The sequence below is a fragment of the Pezoporus wallicus genome, unplaced genomic scaffold (assembly GCF_028554395.1).
Source record: "Pezoporus wallicus isolate ANWC-B61680 ecotype Strahan unplaced genomic scaffold, APGP_CSIRO_Pwel_v1 contig_5879, whole genome shotgun sequence".
NCBI lineage: Eukaryota > Metazoa > Chordata > Aves > Psittaciformes > Psittacidae > Pezoporus > Pezoporus wallicus.
In genome coordinates this window covers 931,799-954,266 of record NW_026637549.1, presented here as the reverse complement: position 1 = coordinate 954,266, position 22,468 = coordinate 931,799, and the positions used below count along the sequence as shown (strand labels likewise).

The 22,468-nt window shown below is 40.0% G+C and overlaps 1 protein-coding gene across 1 annotated transcript in view; it reads left to right on the top strand.

Annotated features, from left to right (window-relative positions):
- The window catches only part of CRPPA (CDP-L-ribitol pyrophosphorylase A), a 124,020-nt gene that overhangs the window by 11,155 nt on the left and 90,397 nt on the right, over positions 1-22,468 (top strand). The window contains exon 3 of the mRNA XM_057406187.1: positions 17,227-17,376. Coding sequence (XP_057262170.1) covers positions 17,227-17,376 — 150 coding nt within the window. The remainder of the gene's footprint in view (positions 1-17,226; positions 17,377-22,468) is intronic.

The window sequence follows — 22,468 nt, the reverse complement described above, 5'->3', positions numbered from 1 at the left end:
ATACATCAAGGTGTCTTGTAAGAAGGATGGAGAAAGACTTTTAAGCATGGCCTGTTGTGATAGGAGAAGTGGTAATGTTTTTAAACTAAAAGAGGGCAAACTTACACTATTTACACATTTAAGCAAGAATTTTTTATTTTTTTCTTTATGATGTGGGTGGTGAAATACTGGGACAGGTTGTGCAGAGAGGTGGTAGATACCTGGTCCCTGGAAACATTCAAGGTTGGATGGGGCTCTGAGCAACCTGATGTAATCGATGATGTTCCTGCTTCTTTCAGGGCAGGTTGGACTAGATGCCCTTTAAAGGTCTCTTCCAACCCAAACTATTCTAAGATTTTACATTACTGTGAAGATCAGGATCGCTTTAGTAGCCGTGAAACTTTTTTGCATGTGTGAAGAAACCAAGTGTGGTTTTGCTGTTGTACAGGAAAGAGTTACACAATGCATTACTCCTTTTGAAACTCTATAATAATGGTAACTGTAAGAAACATACTGATGTTTCCATAGCTTATGGCATTATTCTTCCCATAGAGAATTATAATCATCTCAACCAAGTTATTTTCTGTGTTGAGTGGAGGACTGATGTATTGTTAGCAAATACTTGCAGTCTTTGTCCTAACAACATGTAGTGTTTGGTGGTGGGAAATAGCTGTCGTTTCAGAGTCCCCATTTAAGTGATTTAGATGATTCATTGCATTCATTAGGGAGGATGCAACTTAAAGAACTGAAATACATAAATCATAGACAGAAACTTAAATTATAATCTCCCTTTCTTCTTTGCACCATTTCCGTGTTGTATTAACAGAGCCAGCTGGGCCTAATGTGACTGTTACTTAATCCTTTTTAAAAAAGGTGACTTTATCCCACTTTATCTAACTTCTGGAAGTCTACACATACAATATTTTTAACCTTTTTTTAGGTAGGATTAGGTTATCCTGGAAAAAAATTTTTAGCATAGCTTCCTGTAGTTACGTGGTTGCTGAGGTCATTTATATGTAATGTCTCTCCTTTAAATTCAGAGAAACGATGTGTATCATATTGCTGTTGATTTGAGGCTAATTAAAACTTGGACACTTCATTTGAGAAAACAGTATGACTTTGGAAATGAACAACCTTTAGCAAAGATACGTCTGTTAGTCACTCAGATTTCTTCTTCCTGCAGCAGATCAAAGCAATAAAGAATAGTTCCTTAAAATAAGGGATATCTCGGCTTGTACGGCATGTATGAGGAGCTGAATAAAGGCCCTGTATTATTCTAGCCACTTCTACATGGCAAGATCTGAAAGAGATTCTTAGCCATATCTCTCTGGCGAAGGATTAGGCATGCACACCTCTTGAGTTTTCCCCTTTTTTTGCCCAATGTTGCACTGAAAAGAAATCTAGGTTTTCATTCAGAAATGCCCCCAGCTGCATTTTTGGCAGTTTGTGATCTGGGTGGTTATGGCAAGGACAACACCAACCCTGGAGGCTGGTTGAGGCTTCTGAAAGCCGACTTGGCCTGTTTCACATGCTGTAATACTTTGCTGGACTGGTTCTGTGCTTATCCTTCTGTTTCCAAGAAGGTAGGTGGGTTGTGGCACAGATAGATCTAAAACTGCCTTGAGGAGCATTGGAGCATGTAGGAGAGAATTCATGAGGTATTAAATTCATACGTATGTGTAATAAAGTCATTGAGCCAAACTTGCATGGTAGAGTATAATCCATTTTACAAGGCTCTTGATAACAGAGGTGGTCTTAGATGAAGCTTGTATAAAGAAGTGACTTGAAATTTTGTATGTAAAGGGCTGAAAGAGAAAGAACCTTGGGTGCAAGGGCAGGACACAAGCAGTTCTGAGAGAAGCAGCTGAACAAATTCAGAAGGCAAAGACATTTGATAAGCAGCTGCAAGAGTTGCTTAAGGAGCTGCATGACCATGAACTATAGCGCCTGTGGTTTTGGTTGCTCAGGGCTGTGTGTGTGTGAAGGAGTTATTAATCAAACGCTGCAGTTTTGCATTTCGTTGATTAACTTGTGCAAGAGTCCTCCTGCAGCACCTCAAGATTTTTGTTTTCATTATAATATGCTAATATTGCTAAGTATATATTATATTGCTAATTATGTATTATATTGCTAATATATTAAGCTTCTGAGTAAAGCAATATGCAGTGGATCAGTAGCCTTCTCATCATGGTGTTGTTGATTTTATTATAATAATGTAGACTTTTGGGAGGTAAAATACAACTTCTTAACTGTAATTGTAACTCCTGTGGTAGTAGCTTCAAGATTTTTAATCCTTTGAATACAGATGTTAACTCCTCTTTATACTTATTTACTCTAATAAGAAAATCCTTTGTGACACTGCATTTTCACTGATAGCTTTTTGCAATATAAATCAGTAACTAGGGTATGAAATATGGCTTGCTGACTGTAAGATGTGTTCTGTTACTAGATAATGCAAGATAATACTGTACAGTCAAAGTAAAATGAGTAGTCTTGTTAATTTTAGAAGCAAAAATGATTTTGTGATTCATTAGGTTTTATAGCAAATATTCTGTATAATTTTTGTTACCTAGATTTGCAGAATAGCACTGGTTAGAATGAGAAAGTGCTGGTAGCTCATTTTATTGTCATCTTAGATTGAGCGAATGCTAAAATTTAAAGCTGTAAGTATACTTAAAAATATTTCTAAAAGTATTGAAAGCAAATAGTAGCATACTGGTCACAGGATTGGCTTTGGAATATTTAAATTGCTTATACTGGTCGCTGACCACCAGGCACAGGGAGGAACAAGCAGGTCGTGTTGCTGACCCTGTTGCTGGTGTCCCAGACTGCTGACCAATATGGTCGCCTCCAGAAAGAGAGCTTGCAGTAAGAAGACTGGAGCAACTCAGACAGAGACCCTGTCCCAGACCGTGGCTGTTCAGGTCTCTGGATGCAGGGAGTGCCAGAGCCTGCTGCTGCCGGGGGAGGGAGGACAGCATTCCACCTGCGTGAGGTGTGAGCAGGTAGAAGATCTGCTTAGCCTGGTGGCAAAACTTAAGGAGGAGGTTGAAACGCTGAGGACCATCAGGGAGTGTGAAAGGGAGATCGACTGGTGGAGTAACTCCCTGGCGTGCCAGTTTGAACGGTTCCAGGGAGATACCCCCCAAAAGGGGAAGGACCCCCTGCCTTCTCACACAGAGGGGGATGGCCAGAGACACCCCCTGCCCTGTAGCTGTTGCGCAGAGGTAGGGGACCAAAAAGGCGACGAGGGTTGGAAGCAAGTTCTAGTTTGGCGTTGTGGGAAACCCTCCCCCCTTCCTGCCCTGCTTCCCCAGGTGTCCCTCCATAATAGGTTCGAGGCCCTGGATCTTGAAGGAGAGGTAGGTGAGAATGTGGTGCAAGGCCAGCCTACAAGGCCACATAGGAAAAGGCGGTCAACTTTGCACCTCAAGACTGCCTCTGATAAGAAAGAAAGAAGGGTCATTGTAGTAGGCGATTCCTTTCTGAGAGAAACAGAGGGCCCGATATGCAGAGTTGACCCTCATCATAGGGAAGTGTTTAGTCTGCCTGGAGCCCGGATCAGGGATATCACTAGGGCGCTCCCCAACCTGGTGCACCCGACAGACTACTACCCGCTGCTGGTCTTCCAGACAGGTGAGGGGGAAGCTGCTTCCCGCAGTCTGAGGGGGATGAAGAAAGACTACAGGGCCTTGGGGTGGATGGTGAAAGAGTCTGGGGCTCAAGTGATCTTCTCCTCACTCCTTCCATCTTCCACTGATGATGTGGGAAGGAATGGGAAGATTCAGTTCATAAACAATCGGCTTCGAGACTGGTGCTACAGGCAGGGCTTTGGATTCTTTGATAGCAGCTGGTTTTATAGGGCACCAGTCTGGGCAATGATAAGTGGGAAAGGTTTATCTCACAGAGGCAAAAGGGTGCTGGGGCACGAATTAGCAGGGCTCATTTGGAGAGCTTTAAACTAGATTCGAAGGGGGATGGGGTTGTAGCTGGGCTTGCCCCAGTGGGGCATCACTCCAGAATTGATGAAGACTGGGAGGCCTCCTATAATCCTAGGGTGAAATCGGTGTGCTCAGCTCGCTCCCTGAAATGTCTGTACACCAATGCGCGCAGCATGGGAAATAAGCAGGAGGAGTTGGAAACCTCTGTTAAGTCAGGAGACTAGGATCTGGTGGCAATTACAGAGACGTGGTGGGACAGCTCATGTGACTGGAATATAGTCATGGAGGGCTATGTCCTTTTCAGAAAAGACAGGCCAGCCAGGAAGGGTGGTGGGGTTGCTCTTTATGTGCGGGAGCAACTACAATGCACCGAGTTCTGTCTAGGGACAGATGACGAGCGAGTTGAGTCTGTGGGTGAGAATTAAGAGGCAGGCTGGCAGGGGGGATACTGTTGTAGGTGTCTGTTACAGACCACCAGATCAGGGTGAGGAAGTTGACGAGGCCTTCTACAGGCAGCTGAGAGCGGCCTCACAGTCACAGGCTGTGGTCGTCGTGGGGGATTTTAACTTCCCTGATGTTTGCTGGAAGGACCACTCGGCAACCCAGCCACAGTCCAGGAGGTTCCTCCAGTGTATGCATGATAACTTCCTCATGCAAATGGTGGATGAGCCAACCAGGAAAGGAGCGCTACTGGATCTCATCCTCACTAACAAGGAGGGTCTGGTCGAAGCAGTAAGGGTTGAGGGCTGCCTTGGTTGCAGCGACCACGAGATGGTGGAGTTCAGGCTCTTGTGTGGTAGGACCAGTAGAATAGCAAGTAGAATTGCAACCCTGGACTTTAGCAGGGCAAACTTTGGACTTTTCAAGCAATTGCTAGGGGAAATCCCATGGGCAAGGCTGTTTGAAGGTAAAGGGGCCCAAGATAGCTGGTTGGCATTCAAGGATTGCTTTTTCGAAGCTCAAGATCAGAGCATCCCAACACGTAGGAAGTCAAGGAAGAGGGCCAGGAGACCTGCGTGGCTAAATAGGGAATTGCTGGGTATGCTCAAGTGGAAGAGGAGAGTTTACAGGTCATGGAAGGAGGGGCTGGCCACTTGGGAGGAATATAAGGCTGCTGCTAGAGGATGTAGGAAGGCAGCTAGGAGGACTAAGGCCTCCTTAGAATTAAACCTGGCGAGAAGGGTCAAGGACAGCAAAAAGAGCTTTTTCAAATACATGGCAGATAAAACTAACACCAGAGGCAATGTAGGCCCACTGATGAACGGGATGGGTGCCCTGGTGACAGAAGATACAGAGATGGCAGAGTTAGTGAATGCCTTCTTTGTCTCTGTCTACTCTGCTGCAGGCAGTCCTGAAGAGCCCTGTACCCCTGAGACCTCAGATGAAGTCAGGTCAATGGAGCGGTTTGCCTTAGTCGATGGGGAATGGGTTAGAGACCAGTTGAGCAATCTGGACATCCATAAATCCATGGGTCCAGATGGGATGCACCCGCAGGTGCTGAGGGAACTGGTGGAAGTCATTGCTAGACACTCTCCATCATCTTTACCAAGTCTTGGGAAACGGGAGAGGTGCCTGAGGACTGGAGGAAAGCAAATGTCACTCCAGTCTTCAAAAAGGGCAAGAAGGAGGACCCGGGTAACTATAGACCGGTCAGCCTCACCTCCATCCCTGGGAAAGTGATGGAACACCTTATCCTTGGTGCCATCTTAAGGCATATCAAGGATAAGAGGGTTATGAGGGGCAGTCAACATGGCTTCACCAAGGGGAAGTCATGCTTGACCAATCTCTTAGCCTTTTATGAGGAAGTAACATGGTGGATGGATGATGGCAGAGCGGTGGATGTGGTCTACCTTGACTTCAGCAAAGCATTTGACACAGTCTCCCACAGCATCCTTACAGCTAGACTGAGGAAGTGTGGTCTGGATGATCAGGTAGTGAGGTGGACTGTGAACTGGCTGAAGGAGAGAAGCCAGAGAGTTGTAGTCTATGGGGCGGAGTCTAGTTGGAGGCCTGTAACTAGTGGAGTGCCTCAAGGGTCAGTACTGGGACCGGTATTATTTAATATATTCATCAATGATTTAGATGAGGGAATTGAGTGTACTATCAGCAAGTTTGCTGATGACACTAAGCTGGGAGGAGTGGCTGACACGCCAGAAGGCTGTGCTGCCATCCAGCGAGACCTGGACAGGCTGGAGAGTTGGGCAGGGAATAACTTGATGAAATATAACAAGGGAAGGTGTAGAGTCCTGCATCTGTGCAGGAACAACCCCAGGTTCCAGTATAGGTTGGGGAACGACCTGTTAGAGAGCAGTGTAGGGGAGAGGGACCTGGGGGTCCTAGTGGACGACAGGATGACCATGAGCCAACACTGTGCCCTTGTGGCCAAGAGGGCCAATGGCATTCTGGGGTGTATTAGAAGGGGGTGGTTAGTAGGTCGAGAGAGGTCCTCCTTCCCCTCTACTCTGCCCTGGTGAGACCGCATCTGGAATATTGTGTCCAGTTCTGGGCCCCTCAGTTCAAGAAGGACAGGGAGCTGCTGGAGAGAGTCCAGTGCAGGGCAACTAAGATGATTAAGGGAGTGGAGCATCTCCCTTATGAGGAAAGACTGAGGGAGCTGGGTATAGTTTAGAGAAGAGGAGACTGAGGGGTGACCTTATTAGTGTATATAAATATATAAAAGGGGAGTGTCACGAGGATGGAGCCAGGCTCCACTCAGTGGCAAACAATAGGACAAGGGGTAATGGGTACAAACTGGAACACAAGAGGTTCCACTTAAACTTGAGAAGAAACTTCTTCTCAGTGAGGGTGACGGAACACTGGAACAGGCTGCCCAGGGAGGTTGTGGAGTCTCCTTCCCTGGAGACATTCAAAACCCGCCTGGACACATTCCTGTGTAACATTATCTAGGTGTTCCTGCTCCGGCAGGCGGATTGGACTAGATGATCTTTTGAGGTCCCTTCCAATCTCTAGCATACTGTGATACTGAATTTTACATATCACAGTTGCGTATAATATACAGCTGTTGCTGACAGCTGAAAAGATTAAATATGTCATAAGAAAGTCTTGAAGCACTCTACCAGTATGTGCTGCTCTTTAGGTGGGGGAGGCTACGTGTGGTCTGGATCATATATTTAATGTGGATCTTTGGTAGCATGATGCAGATTTTAAACAACCTTTGAAGTACTTCTGAAAAAATCCACCAAGACAACAAAAGCTTAATGAATGAGAACATGTTGTTAAATATTGCCAATTATTCCACTGTGACAAAAATTAGCTGAATATGTTGACTAAGGTAATAAGACCTTATTTGGCTAATAGCATGATAAAATATATCTTACTGAATATACAGTACTGTTGTATTTATTGAAAACACAGACTTCCTCGACCGTTCTTGAATTTCTCACAAAGAATGCCCAGATAAAGAATGCACTAGAAGAAATGCTGTGTAATTTGTATAACACCATTAAATCGTATATGTTGGCTTAATCCTGCTAACTTTTAAAATTCTTTATTATATTATGATTTATGGCAGTAATTCATAGTACAAGAGCAACATAAATGACACATTCTTACGACTTTCAATCTGCTTTTTTAAAAAATACCGATTTTAATATGTGACCAAATGTTTGCATCAAGAAGTTATATAATTATTGCAGTACCACTCTGTTTTTTCTTAGTACGTATGTATGTTCTTGGTTTTGTTTCTTTTAAGTTTCATTATGTTCTTGAGCTTGTTTTCAGTGCTGTGTGTTGAAAAATTGCATCGTGTAATAGGCCTAGTTCTGCTTTCTTCTTCTACCTCAGATTATATATATCTGCAGTTGCGTATTCCTATCGTCCTGTCTTTTTGAGGGGAATGTTTGATTTTCTTTGAGAAATCTGAATTTTTCCACAGAATAGCATTTAAAATTTGCATGTTGTCGATTAGGTCAAAATGATATTTAGTAATGCTTAAAGGTAAATGCTTTAAATATAGAAGAACAGAGATTATGTAAAGTGGGAAAGAACATATGCAGTCTTAATTTTTGAGCAACAGTTTGTTATTGGTAATCTTCTATAGTTTGCTATAGCTAATTGGGGCTCTGACATGTCCTGATGTACATGTAATCTTCCCATTTACTTAGATAGTATGTTCTGATAAAGGTGACCTCATTAGAAGAAATGTTTTTTTTTTTCTTAAACAGTGTCATAAATATACATCACATTTGTTTAAGGCATCTTGTATCTTTGAAGTCAGTTCAATGTACAACATAGTGTCAGCTCATTAACATTGGATCAAAGTGTATATTAAATTTCTGATTAAACATCCCCTCTTTTTGCAGCTAGGAATAAACACAATTATAACTTCTTCCTTCCTGGTGTTGGTTTAAGAATAACATGTGCCCAATTTTAGTGAGTTCAACTGTTGCTCCTAGCCAGCTGGGTAAACAGACTTCAAGGAAATTATGTGAAGTTTAGCATACAAGCCTTTTTTCATGGTGTTCAAAACTCCTTACATCTGTTCTAATTAACTTTTTTTTGTCTGGCTCATGATTAGGTTTAATATCTGTGTTAGACCAGGTTTGTTTAACGTTTCAACCAGTGCTGTCCTTGGGCAAATAAAAGCTGCCAGTACAAATACGTCAGCATTGCTGGAATTGGACTGGTTGGTGTTACTGCCTACATAGGAAATTTTAGTGGGTATCTTACTAATGAGAATCAAAGATGGTATGCCCATAATGACTGTAACTTTTGATTTATTTTTTTCCTCCAATGAAAGTCAAAATAAGTAATTTAAGAAATATCCTTTTTTTTAAAAAAAGAAGATACCTGGCAGGAAGAAGATAACCTTTTTTTTTCTTCAGCTTTAATACCTAATGGATACACAGCCCAGGTTGTGTATTGTTCTTGTATGTCAGTAGGAGAAATAGGTAGAAGGAATCCTGTCCCCACCACAGCACTGCCACGCAAATGAAGTCTATGCTGCATGGTAAAGTCTGAGTGTGTGTGTGGGTGAGGATACAATATACCCTGGACTCAAATTTGTGTTTCTGCATGATAATGAGATTGCCTTTGTCTTTCTTGTGGTCTGCCACTCTACTGAGTCATGCCAGTTGTCCTGTAGTCATGCCTGCATGCTGTATTTGGACCTTCAAGAAAAGCTTGAAGTTGAGGAATCAGTTCAGTTCGAAAATTTGGCTAGTTCAGGCTTTAACATGTCTTCACATCGAAGTTTGGAAAACTTAGCACCTATAGCCAAATTGTAGCTATCAGCTTTACTTCTGTATATGAGTGGTAGCTTATAGTTTGTATTGTTACTTTGTCTATGCTTTTCCATCCAAATAGAATTGTTTTGCCAAGACTTCTGTAGGCTGGAGGAGGAAATACTCTTAAGTCTTCTATTTCTGCAGTGGAATTATAAAATTTCTTATAGTTACAACTTCTGGTTATAGAAAAGAGAAAATGTAGCCCTAGACAGCAGCGGGATACAAAATGCAGAAAAGGAAAAGAAAAAAAAAAAGAAATGTAAGAAAAAAGATGCAGTACTTCAGTACAATACCTTGAATGGGCATTGGAAGACATTCTCTAATTGCTTTATTTTACGATAGTTATATCACTTTGTTTTATTAGATACTCTCTCCTTCATATTTACCATATGAAAAATTTGAAAAGAACATCTTAAACGTCAAATATTTTAATCTTATAATTGAAATTTTAAATTTTGCTTTGAAAAATCTGATAAATTTGCAGTAAGAAATCTTTCAGTAGAGACAGGTCTTCTGACTTAAATGTTAATTACTGAGTGTGGCTGAAGCATGTTGATTACTATAGAGACAATTAGTTGGAGTGCAGATGTCTGAATAGAAATGCATGTTTCTACCTGCATCAGAGATACTGTGTTTATTTCTGTATTTTTTCATACTGTAGATAGCTGTGAATGACCTTCATGGCAAGTAGTTTGGTCTGTGTAAAAGAATACTTTCCCTGTAGTAACATGTGGAAAGAGTTTGATGAAATAAAATGAAAAGAAATTAATCATAGCTATTCTGAGCTTCTTTTGCTGGGTCATAGCCAGACCTAATTTAGACTGAAATCCTTAGGAGATGGCAGTGTTTTGTAACATATAAATAATCTTTCACCTAATAAAAGACATTCCAGGGCATATTTGTAAGATGTTAGATATCTAGCTTGTCTAAATTAACATCTATTGTTATTGTTACGCAGTTGAACAGTGTCCTAATGCAGTCCTTGTCTTCATGGAAAAGCAAGATAAAATACCAAATTCGCCTCTACAAAGTTGACTTTAATGGAGTTCCCAGATGGATATATTTGTCCTACTAAGTATAACTAGCTCCACAATCTCCATCATACTGTTTTGAAAAAGTCAGCTGTTTTGAAGTGATGAAAATGTATTTCTAATATACTTCTATTTCCAGTGTATATATGCAAGACAAGTTTACTTTTTCTAAGGCAGGGTGGTTAAATTATTTGGGAGTCTTTGTTCAATACTGTTTTGCTTGTCATATTTGAAAACAACTCTGATTAAAGAGTTACAATTAAATATGAATATCGAGAAAACATGAAAAAACGTGAAAATAAGGACATTCTTTTAAAGATAACACTTGTTAAGCTATGCTTGCATGGGTTTGACATCATGGCTATTCCTATGTAATTTCAAAACATTGAATCTAATGCAGTGGGGTGATTGAAATATACATGTACATTTATGTAATGCTGGTGGACAGCTGAGAAGGTAGAAAGCGTAGGGAAAATGAAGTTCAGGGGAGATAGAGGCTACGAATGGAGAAGAAAAGTATTGTTGGTATAATTAAAAAGTAGAAGGGAGTCATGTTAGGGCGATGGGAAATGCTCACTTAGGACTGGACTTTCTAAGTTTTAGACTGTGATTTCCACTCACTCAAAGTTCAGGTTTGCAAATTGGCTGTGTAAGTGAACTTTGTGGGTCTGCGTTAGTACTTGGGCCCTACTGGGGACAAGGGTGTGCCAAAGACATCACATGCTTTTTTTTTATTTTCTCTTAGTGTGCCAGCCTGCAGGATCTGTGGTTGTGTGAGCTTGTTACCACACTGTTGTAAAACAAAAGGAATTGTAGTTGTGGTATTTTTTGTAAGGATTTAGTGCCACTGCGATTTTTGTCTCTTCCTAGTCCATATAATTCAACTTTTTGAGCTTTGCAGCTATTTAGCATTGTTCTGTTTCAACTCTGGCTACCAAAAATGACTGGATCAGTGGTATGGGTGTGTTGGTTTTCATGCTTTTTTGGAGCCTCTGGCTATTTGATAGCTTGCTCTTGGTAGGTTGTGTTACAGATGTGGAGTGTTGGTGTTGGCTGAATAATGCACTGTGTGTTGGAGGTATTTGTAAGCTGGGTAATTTCTTGCTTTTGATATAAGCTCTATCTCCCCCACAATCCTTTGGAAATTTTAATGGGTCCTGTTTTTTTGGTGTGTATTGTTCGGTTTTTTTTTGGTTTTGTGTTTCTTTTTTTTTTTAATAAAATGAGGATTTTCAGTTTTAATGAATATTTAGTAAAAATAAGTTATACTGCATTGTGTTAGCCGGGTTTCCATGTTGTGTGTAGGCTTCTGTGGTCTAAACATTCATATATAGTTCTCTAATAAAAGGTGTCATCAGTACAGCTTAGGTTTTACTCACGTGAACTGACTGTGTTGTCTGATCTTAAAACACAACCCGTTTACGCATTCACTGTATACATGCATATGAACAATTTCTTGTCAGAATAAAAGTATGATAAAATGAGAGATTTTTAGTGGAAAAATGAGTACTATTTAGTGGAAAGGTGCATTAGCATGCCTTGATTCTACTGAAATAGTAGAAATTCTACTGAAAATACTTACGATATTCTATTATACTGACCTGCATGATGCACTTCATTCTCTACCTTTTTTCAGTTACCACTGGATCTTTAAATCTTGAATGTATGCTATGCTCCAGGCAGTTGTGAAAAAACTTAATACAAAATTTAGAATCTGTTATAAATGTTTTTTATTGGTGCTGTTTAAAATGGATTATAAAAGAAATGCATTGTTTCTAAAAGCATCTAGAGGTTGGTTCAGTTTGCAGCAGATGGTTGGATGAGCTTGCTTCTGAGAGATACCAGTCTGTCATTTCCGCTTCCTCTGAAGCTGATGGAATTCTGCTTTCTCAGGACATTTTAGGGTTGTTTTAAGGAAATGATAAACTAAGAGGATGGGTTTTATTCCAATATTTTGTCTGCAAAAGGAGGCTGACCTGTTAGCAGTATTTGTTTCAGTGTCTGTTATGCTATGGAAGAATATTTTAGGAGCTTGCCCACAGATATTTTGACACTTTGTTTGACAAAATATGCAAAAAATGGGGTGAAAAAAGTGTATGCATTTTCTGGACATTCCAGGCTCACCAAAACTCGAGTGAGTGACTGACTGTGAAGTGGCCTGAAGGCTGTAAAGTGGACATTGAAAGAAATTCAATCTAACTATCCATTAACTATCTACTTCACATTCAGTAAGGGTGTGTAATGCATTTTGTGCATGATCTTGAAAGCAGATCTACTTGAGATCTGGGCCAAATTGATTATATAGTGGAAGATGAGTACTCTGGGCAGGGAAATGTTAGTATAAGACCTGGGCACTTGCTTTAGACTCACAGGATTTGTATTTTGTAGTGGGCTAATTCAAAGTGTAAAAAAAAAAAAACCTGTAAAACTATAGTGACAGTAACAAGTACTTACAATTTTAAATTTTTTCTTTGTTTTGTTCTTTTTTTTAAAAAAAAAAAATAATTCATGTCTGAACTTCTTACCTGAGACCTGGCCTAAATACTTGTAACATTCCTGACATAAGCAGCAAGTCAAAGCCTCACAAATTAGAACAGATAAAATTAATATATGTGATACTTAGTGTATACTCTCTTTACTAATATGGAAATAGGTGTTACTGATTTATAACCAGAAAAACAACATGGAAGTTCCTGCAAAGAATAAAATACTTGATGTTGTAACTGAATGGAGATAGACTATCTGGATGATTGTGTTCTTCACTTGCACCCCACAGTCATTGGGGTGAAAGCCACTTTAGATACAGTAGTACCTTACTGTATTATTTGCCCTATGGTGTCCTAAAAATGTAGCCTGTAGCCCGGTCTTAAGTACCTAAGTTCCCTGTTCAGTTCATTACAGGACTGCTAGGAATGGGATTCAGAAAAGTCTTTGTGCCGAGTAGGGAGGACGCTTGTGTTAACCAGAAGGGAGTACTGCAGAACGAGCCATACATCTTAAACTCTTCCTCTCTTTGACCTCCATCTGAGAACAAAATTCACAGCTCAATTCTTCTGTTTTTATATGCTGAATACTGTGTTTACACCATGAATGAAGGTACCTGTGAGCCAAGTTTGGAAGCAGAAGCATGTGTGGTGAGGTCTTGTAAGCCAGCTTGGGTTTGGCAGTTGTGTCAGTGTATGCCAGCTAGAAAAAGTTGCCAGAAGTACTGCAGATGCAAGGTTTCCTGTGTTAGGAACTCAGATCTCCTGTCCCATCTGAAAACAATGCAGGGCATACACAGGCCAAGTTTTTCCTTTGCTTGATTCCAGTTTCACCTAGTCTGAAAGTCGCCTTAGGTGGTAAACACTCAGCTCTGTGTTGGGTCATATCATCTGGTTGAGGGAGCCCATGTGTGTGTGCTGAGGCAGAGAAAGGTCCTGCAGAAAGGCAAACCAGTACTGAGCAAACCAACCAACCAGTTTCTGTATCTTGTCACAGGATTTTAAGATTTCAGCTCAGTGCTTCACCTTAGCAAGTATGCTGTAGCTCAGGGATTCACAGCTTTCAGACTCCAGCTGCTCATCATATAAAGGTTTTCTGGGCAGTAGAAATTTCCTGGCTGTAGTACTAGAGCTCTGCATTCTCCATTTATTGCATAGAGTAGTCTAGGACTGAGTTGTACTTTTTTTGGAATAAAAGCTTTTTTTTTTTTTTTTTAATCAAATGACTGCTAGTTACCCTGTCACTGCATGCATAGTTAGAATTTCTCTCCCTTGCATCATCAGAAGTCAACCGTAAATCTTACTCTTTGTGTTAAACTTCATGTTTTCAGACAGTGTCACGTATAGTTTAATTGGGCTTGCTGCAGAAGACATCTTGTTGTGCCCATCTTGTGATTTCTCAGTAAAATGGCGGAAAGGCAGGTGAAAAACTCAGTTTGTCATGCTGAACTTGGTACTGGGGTAGTGTAAAGCAAAACTGTAGTTGTTTGAAAATGCCATTTGTCAAATTTTAGGTGCCACAAAGCTCTCAATTACTTGACAAGTTCATTGGGTATTTTAAAAAATGATGTGTTTGGATTTATTAGAAATCGAATCTTTCTGAATCTTCTGGAAGAGCTAGGCCTCAGTTGAGCAGGAGATATGGTTCAGTATATTGTCACATTCTGATACAGGCATTCATGAATTTTTATTGTGCAATAAACCAGATGTCAGGAAAACAATGTGTTTCAGAGCTCTTTTTAAGAACATAATTTTGAGTATTTCATTTTTATTTAGATTTGCAGTTTGGTTTTTTGTTCCTCATAGTGCGTGTTTCACTTGTGAGATTTGGTTACGCAAGTCACATTGTATTCTCTTGGCCTGTTTTATGCTTAAAATGTAACATGACATGATTGTTAAAAACTGTAATAAAATATTGGATCAGCCTAAGAAATCCTCTTTTGCTAGCTGGTTTTCTGGAATGGTAAGTGCTTCAGAAAAAAAATCAAATAGATTTAACTAATTACAGAAAAGTTGTGGCTAGCTCACTGCTCGCTTTCTTTTCCCATGACCTTCTAATTTTGTCATTTTTTTTTTTTTCCGTCTGTCTGTGACCAATTAAAATATGACAGCAGAGCAAAAAAACGTAGTCCAAATGCCCAGCAGCTGGGATATAGAGGTAATAACCCATGTCCTGGAATCATAGGAAATAAAGAAAGGATAAGTTGCACATAATTTAAACTCTCTACTTCTACTTGTGCATAGCTTTTCCTCAAAGTACATTTCTTAAATTTACTCCTCATTTAATACATGGACATATTACTAACATTATAGTGGTGTTTAGTTTTGTCAGTTTGTCTTTTCTATTACAGAAGTAAAATTAATCCTGCCTATGTCAGAAGGATGGGCTGGATGACTTCTCAAGATCCTTTACAGACAGTTCTGTGACTTCATAGCTCTCACTGATCTTTCTGTACCACGTTGTGCCTTTGGATGATGGTGCTTTGCTCTGTGTGGTTGTCATGGTTTAAGCCCAGGCTGTAAATCAGAACCACGCAGCCCTCTCGCTCACTCTGTGCCTTTCTTCCTCTCCCCCTCACCCGTGCTCCTGGAGGGACAGGGAGGAAAATCGAAAGAATGCAACTCCCACTGGTTGAAATAAGAACAGTCCAGTAACTAAGGTATAACACAAACCACTACTGCTACCACCAATTATAATAATGATAAGGCAAATAACAAGGGAAGAGAATACAATACCACCCACCAATACCCAGCCTGACCGAGCAGTGAACCAGCCCTTCTGGTTAACTCTCAGTTTACATCCTGGGAATGACGTGCTGTGGTATGGAATACCTCTTTGGCTAGTTTGGGTCAGGTGTCCTGTCTCTGCTTCCTCCCGGCTTCCCCTCCTCCCTGGCAGAGCATGAGGCTCAGAAAGTCCTTGGCCAGACTACACATTTGAGCAGTAACTAAAAACATTGAGGTTATCAGTGCTGTTCCAGGCCGAAAGTCAAAACCACAGCACTGCACCAGCTACTAAGGAGAAAAAATGACTGCTACTGCTGAACACAGGACAGTAGTATTTTATATAGATATCTCTTCCTATGTATTAGAAAGAAAAAGTGCTTTTCAGATTTTGGTTCACATCTCTGTCCTCATTCTGCAAAAGAATTAATTAAGAAGCTGTAATTTAGAGCTCATAAAGTGCTCAACACGCTGACTGCATTCCTCTTTGTTTTTTTTGTTCAGTAGTGTGAGGGAGAGGAGGGAAGACAACCAGTTTTTTTCCTCTTAGAAGAGAAAGGAATTTGGGCTCACTTTGGTGTCTCATTCTGCGACTGTATGCTTATCTGAGGTCAGAAATCTTGTAAGAATGGACAGGACTCATATATATGAGGGCAGTGCTCTTCTTTTATGTCATGAGACCTATTTTTTTACTGTGTCAAAGCTCACTAGACATCAGATGATCCTCTGTGGTTGCAGTAAAAAGTGTCAGAATTTACCGTTGAGACTGATTTTCTAGGTGTACTGGTTTAAGATGCTGGATAATTCCAAATTTTGTGAAATAGTACCAATTACTCTTCTTTATAACCATTAAAAATTGCTGATAAACTGTATAGTGTAAGGATGCCGTTCTCAGTGGTTAGCATTGTTATGGAGCATGCTTTTTGCCCTGTGACTTGATAAACAGTATTTTGCCATTTTATCCTTTTCTTCGTAATTGTATGAACAGCTCTTCCCCCAATTGCTTTTAGCTTATGTAAGTTCATGTGGACATTTTATAAGTGACTGATGAAGTCTGGGTAACTTTCTGGTATCAAAATGACTAAAAGCAGCTTAGGAGAGTTCTGTTCCAGATATGCCATAGATCTTTAATACTGTATATTTATGAGAAGATCAAAGATATATGTTTAATTAGTTTAAAACTTCAGCAAACCCAAAACTGGAATACAAGGATTTAAATATTTATTCTGGGGCACAGTGCTGCTCCGTATTGAATGCTTTCTAATGTATATACTGCCTTCCCAGTATACACTCGTAAGTGTGGTTACTCAATATTTCACAGGGTGAATTCTCATGGAGGAGCAAGCTCAGTTTCCTGAAACGTTTCTTGTTGCTGATTTCTGAGCAGTTCAGCCAGATTGAAATCTGTGAAAGCTGTAGGTGTGGATTCTCAAGACCTCTCAAGTCTGTCTCCTGCTGTTTCCTATCTGAATAGGCCTAAAACTGTCCTCACATAAACCACCTAGTATGCATGTAGAAGAGTCTGAGAACTGAACTCAGATTTGTACATGTATTTGCAGTTGATGCTTAAGAAGGCGTTAAGATTTTTTTTTTGTTAGCTGTTCCTCACTGTGTACTTACATATGCCATCTTCCATTACTTTATTCAACTTAAAAGTCTCATACAGACTTTAGCATGACTTACGCATTATGAGATACGTAAAAGATAAGTAACTAGAAAATATATTTTGAAACTCTACTTTTTTTGAGGTAGAGCCTATCAGCACTCTGATAGGCTTCAATATTAGTAACATTTAGGCCTCTTTCTATGTTTTGTTCCACAGGCAGCAGGAGCAATTCGTCCTCTAGTTTCTACTGTTATTGCCTCTGCTGCAGATGGCTGCCTAGATCACTCATTGGAACGTGCCAGGTACAGAGCGAGTGAAATGCCTCAGGCCTTCTTGTTTGATATAATCTATGAAGCTTACCAACAGGTAAGACTTTGAGACTTTCTAAGACTTTTTTCCATTTGGTTTAGTTTTAAAAAAAAGTAACTATTTCTCTTCTTTCAAAAATCAAGATTGAGCATCCGTTTCAGATCACAACCGTGTGCATGTTACTTCTCTGTAGTCTTTTGATGAAAATGTTTTCTATTTCTACTGTATTCAAGTTTTTTGATTATCAAACTGCCAAAACCAAGAGGAGGTGGGGGGTCTAAACTATTAGATTTGCTTAAATTTTTATTGTGCATTAAATACATTGCTTAAATTAGTGGGTTAATGTGTTTAAAGTTAGTTATGTATTAAGTACGCATTGTTGACTGAGCATCAGGAGTTTTGGGTGCACAGTTTAATAATGACATTAATATGATGTGATACAGTCTGGTCTAAAATGTTGGGATAATATTCATACATCTAGGTAAGTGATCAGTTTTGTGTTACATGTGTATTGTACATACTTTGATTAGTGGCTGAAAATAATTTTACTGGAGTATCTTTTGTAATTCTATTTTTTTTTCTAATATATTGCTTTAACATTATCTTTATTTAAGAAAATAAAAATAGCTGGTAGTATATTTTGCCTTTATCCTTCTTGATGACTGCTTTCATTTGCCCCACCCTGCATTCACAGTTTACTGGAAACACTCCAGGCTTTCGTCTCAGCATTCTACTTCCTTTTCATTCATCACCTTGTGGAAATTGCCTGTCCTCCAGGTATCTTCCAGCCTGACTGGAAGCAGAGTATTTCTTTATTTTTCACTTCAGTACTGATGATAGTCGCACTTCCCATAGGTCTTTCATTTCTAGAGTAAACAAGCCCAAGTTACTGATACCCACCTTCAGAGAGTACATAGCTTAGAAATCACCAAGGCAGAACAAGTGGTATGGACAAACAATGAAGAAAAAGCAGTTGCTTAATATTCAGTAATTGTTTTACTTAGAAATGTTGGCATGAGTTCCACGTCATACCCTTTATGCTTGATACTTGAAGCTATCCTTAGATGCTGAAGATGAAGCACTGTCCAAGATGAAGAGCTACTCAAGTGGTTGGACTAAATCCAACTTTTTTACTTCTGATGGGAAGCAGGGGGGATGTTCTTAGTGTCTACAATAACACGCAGCTGATACAGTTACTTTGAAAGTGAGGCTTTAGTTTGAAAGTAGCGGGCATACTCATGATAAAGGCAGCATATGTAAGGGTGTAAGGGTGGTGAGGCACTGGAACTGATTGCCCAGGAAAGTTGTGAATGTTCCATCCCTGGTGGTGTTCAAGGCCAGGTTGGACAGAGCCTGGGGTGACATGTTTTAGTGCGAGGTGTCCCTGCCCATGGCAGGGGGGGTTGGATCTAGATGATCTTAAGGTTCTTTCTAACCCTAACTGTTCTGTGATTCTATATATGTGCATAGAACACATCTCAAGAGACAACAGCTACTGTTGATTGTACAACTGTTCCTTTCTTGTTGAGGTGTACCTCTTTTCCAAATTACGTATTTGTGGTGTTTCTCAAAAAAAAAACCAACCAGCAACAACACAACAACCCAACAAGACACAAGTCCCCAAACAAACCCTTGTTTTTTCCTGCTGTGTTTGCTTCTAGTTTGCAGATACAGTAGAGCTGGCAAACACATGAAACGCTTTTACCCTAAATGCCTTCTCAAAAGGCAACTATATTTTCAGTCCGTATGCTCCTCTGAATAGTGTTCTCTTCTCACATATGCATTCCATCAGTTGTCTTTTTTGTATCCCTGCTCTTTCAAGAGCAAGCCACCAAAGTTGTTAGCAAGCAACCAAGGCTATGGTTCCTTGTCCCCAGTTTCCTTGCATTGGCTAAATCCTGGTCATTTAAATGTTCTGTGCCTTGGAGCTCTGGGAAGGATAACACTTCGCTAAACCTCTCAACTCATTATTGTTTGTTAATTATTTATGTTTCAATGGTATCTAGCTCTCCAAGTCAAGGATTAAGACCCTATTGTTCTGGGAACAGTAAAAAAAAAAAAAAAAAGGATAGATAATTGTTGTCCTGAAAAACTTAGACAAGCTACTGTAGGACAGATTTTTGTGGGAATGGATGTATGATGCTTCCTAAATATTAACATACCCATAATTAGTTTCCAACCTAGACAACCTACTGAAGTAGGTAAGTATCATTATACAGAAGAACAAAAAAAAGATAAAGTAATTTTGTCACTCAATTTGCAAGTCATTCACAAAACTGGGAATGGAATTAATTTTGGTTGACTTGGCATGGGATCATGATCCTGCTCCTGTGTGTTTTTCACAGTTGTGACCTTTATGCAACAACAGTGTGGGGAAAAGACAACAGTCAAACATGCATTCCTTAGAAAAAAGCTATTTGAATTATCTCTTCAAGTAACATAGGCTTTTCAGTTACATTGTGGGTAATGTGGAATACTGCTTTTAAACTCTGTCTCTATTTAATGCATCAGATGCGTCATCCGATATGAGTAGGTAGATTTATAAAGTTTACTTCCAGATATGTTGTTTTTCCTGAATGTAAGATCTCTGAGTATCTTGGCCACTAAGTTGCAACATTTAGTTAAAGGCCAGTTCTCTGATTCTTACATGTTTGCTGTGTGTGGTCTTTTTTGCTCTTGTCCGATACCAATCTTGGCAGAGTAGACTAGTGCTCCTTCTCCATTTATTGCTGGATTGAATATGTTTAGAACTAGAAAATATTAAGCTATTGACACCACTAAAATATCTAAAAATAGTTTTGTACAATCTTTATCAAATTAAAAGTAATTTCCTTAGAAAATTTTTTTTTTTGTTTCTTGCTTGATTAGAAAGAATTATAGCAATGATTTTTATACGCCAGTCCAAAAAATGTTGGTGAGGTACTGGATTCTGCTAGGTCTTCTGATGGTTTTGAATAATTTTGAATGATGCTTCTTAACCACACTGAAACAATACTGTAGATTTATAAAAATATTTCTTAAAAAATAATCTCAGACTTTTTCAGTAAGCATCAATTTTAACATCAGATAGTGGTGGAAGCAACTTTTTTTCCAGTATCTGAAGGGGGCCTGTAGGGATGCTGGGGAGGGACTCTTCATTAGGGACTGTAGTGATAGGACAAGGGGTAATGGGTTAAAACTTAAACAGGGGAAGTTTAGATTGGCTATAAGGAGGAAATTCTTTCCTGTTAGGGTGGTGAGGCACTGGATGGGTTGCCCAGGGAGGTTGTGAATGCTCCATCCCTGGTAATGTTCAAGGCCAGGCTGGACAAACCCTTCGGTGACATGGTTTAGTGTGAAGTGTCCCTGCCCATGGCAGGGGAGTTGGAACTTGATGATCTTAAGGTCCTTTCCAACCCTAACTATTCTGTGATTCTATGATATCTGTGTATGTGCTTGAGAGGAAAAAAAAAAAAAGAAGACATTCAGATGTCCCTTATTTTTACTTTTTTTTATTGGGGGAATGCAAACAGCTTGAGAACCATTGCTGTTTCTTGGAGAAGGCAGAATTGGGAGTATTTTGTGTCTGCTGTCTTGTGATGCAGCAGCTAAGTGGAGGTGCAGCAGGAAAGGGAAAGCTTTTCAGTATTCTGCCTCAAATGATAATTGCTCCAGTGCAGCAGGGTCAGAAGACCACTGTTCAGGAAATAGCTACTCCTTCCACTTCGGAATAGTGATACTGATTTTAATGTTTTTATGAAGTTTCTGTAACATTGTTCTACATTTTACTTTTGACTCAGGGTATCTCTTGGCCACTGTGTTGGACATCACATAAGCCAGACTTGAAAATATTTAAAGTCAATATTGAAATTAAGCAACTGTTCAGAGCCCACAACAGCCAGTGGAGCAAAAATGGTGTCTTGATCAAAAGATCTCACTAATTTGACTTATATGTCATTAGATAGAGCACTTAGCTATATTAAATGCATAGGCATTATGGAATTTGGCTCCTACCCGTATGTGTAACACCGCTTAATGTTTTCTGTTGCAAGCGTCTGTGTTCAGATGGTTCTATGAAGCATGGCAAAACAGCTGTTTTATTCTGTTTCAGTGAAATACTCTGATGCCTTCACTTTGTAGTAGGACTTTGGAATTTAGAATCATAGAATGGTTAGGGTTGGAAAGGACCTTAAGATCATCTAGTTCCAATCCCCCTGCCATGGCCAGGAATGCCTCACACTTGACCATGTTGCCTGAGGCCCTCTCCAACCTGGACTTGAACACGTCCAGGGATAGAGCATTTACCACTTCTCTGGGCAGCCTATTCTATTTTCTCACCACTCTCACAGTAAAAATCTTCTTCCTTATATCTAACCTGAACTTCCCCTGTTTAAGTTTAAACCTGTTATCCCTTCTTCTGTCACTGCAGTCCATGTTGCTGACAAAGATGTTGAACAAGATTGTTCCCAACACCGATCCCTAAGGGACACCACTCGTTACTGGTCTACCAGCTGGATATTGAGCCATTGACCACAACTCTTTTCATGCGGCCATCCAGCCAGTTCTTTATCCACTGAGTGGTCCATCCATTAAAGTTGTCTCTCCAGTTTAGAGACAAGGATGTTGTGCACAAGTGCAGGTCGATGACATCAACTGCTTTGTCCCTATACATCAGTTTGGTGGCCCCATCGTAGAAGGCCACCGAATTGGTCGGGCAGGATTTCCTCTTAGTGAAGCCATGCTGGCTGTCACCAACCACCTTGTTGTTTTTCATTTGCCTTAGCATGTCTTCCAGGAGAATCTGATCCAAGAGGTGAGAGTGACTAGTCTGTAGTTCCCTGGGTCTTCCATTTCCCACTTCTTCAAAATGGGGGTGTTATTTCCCTTTTTCCAGTCGTTGGGAACTTCATTTGTATTAGGATAGTCCTGAGGTGAGGAAGGATGAATTATACAGGCCTCCTTACATATGCCTGTAAATGTTACTTTGTCACTCATATTTATGCCTCCTCACCTCATATTCTTATGAAGTACAGCACTAATTTCATGCCCTTCAATTTGTTAAATTTATAAAATTTAGAAAAGTTCTAGCTTTTATTTGTATGATGTGTACTTGACACAAAGAGGACAAATAACAGGTGCAAACAATTGTAAGGGGAGAAAGAACTGTGTT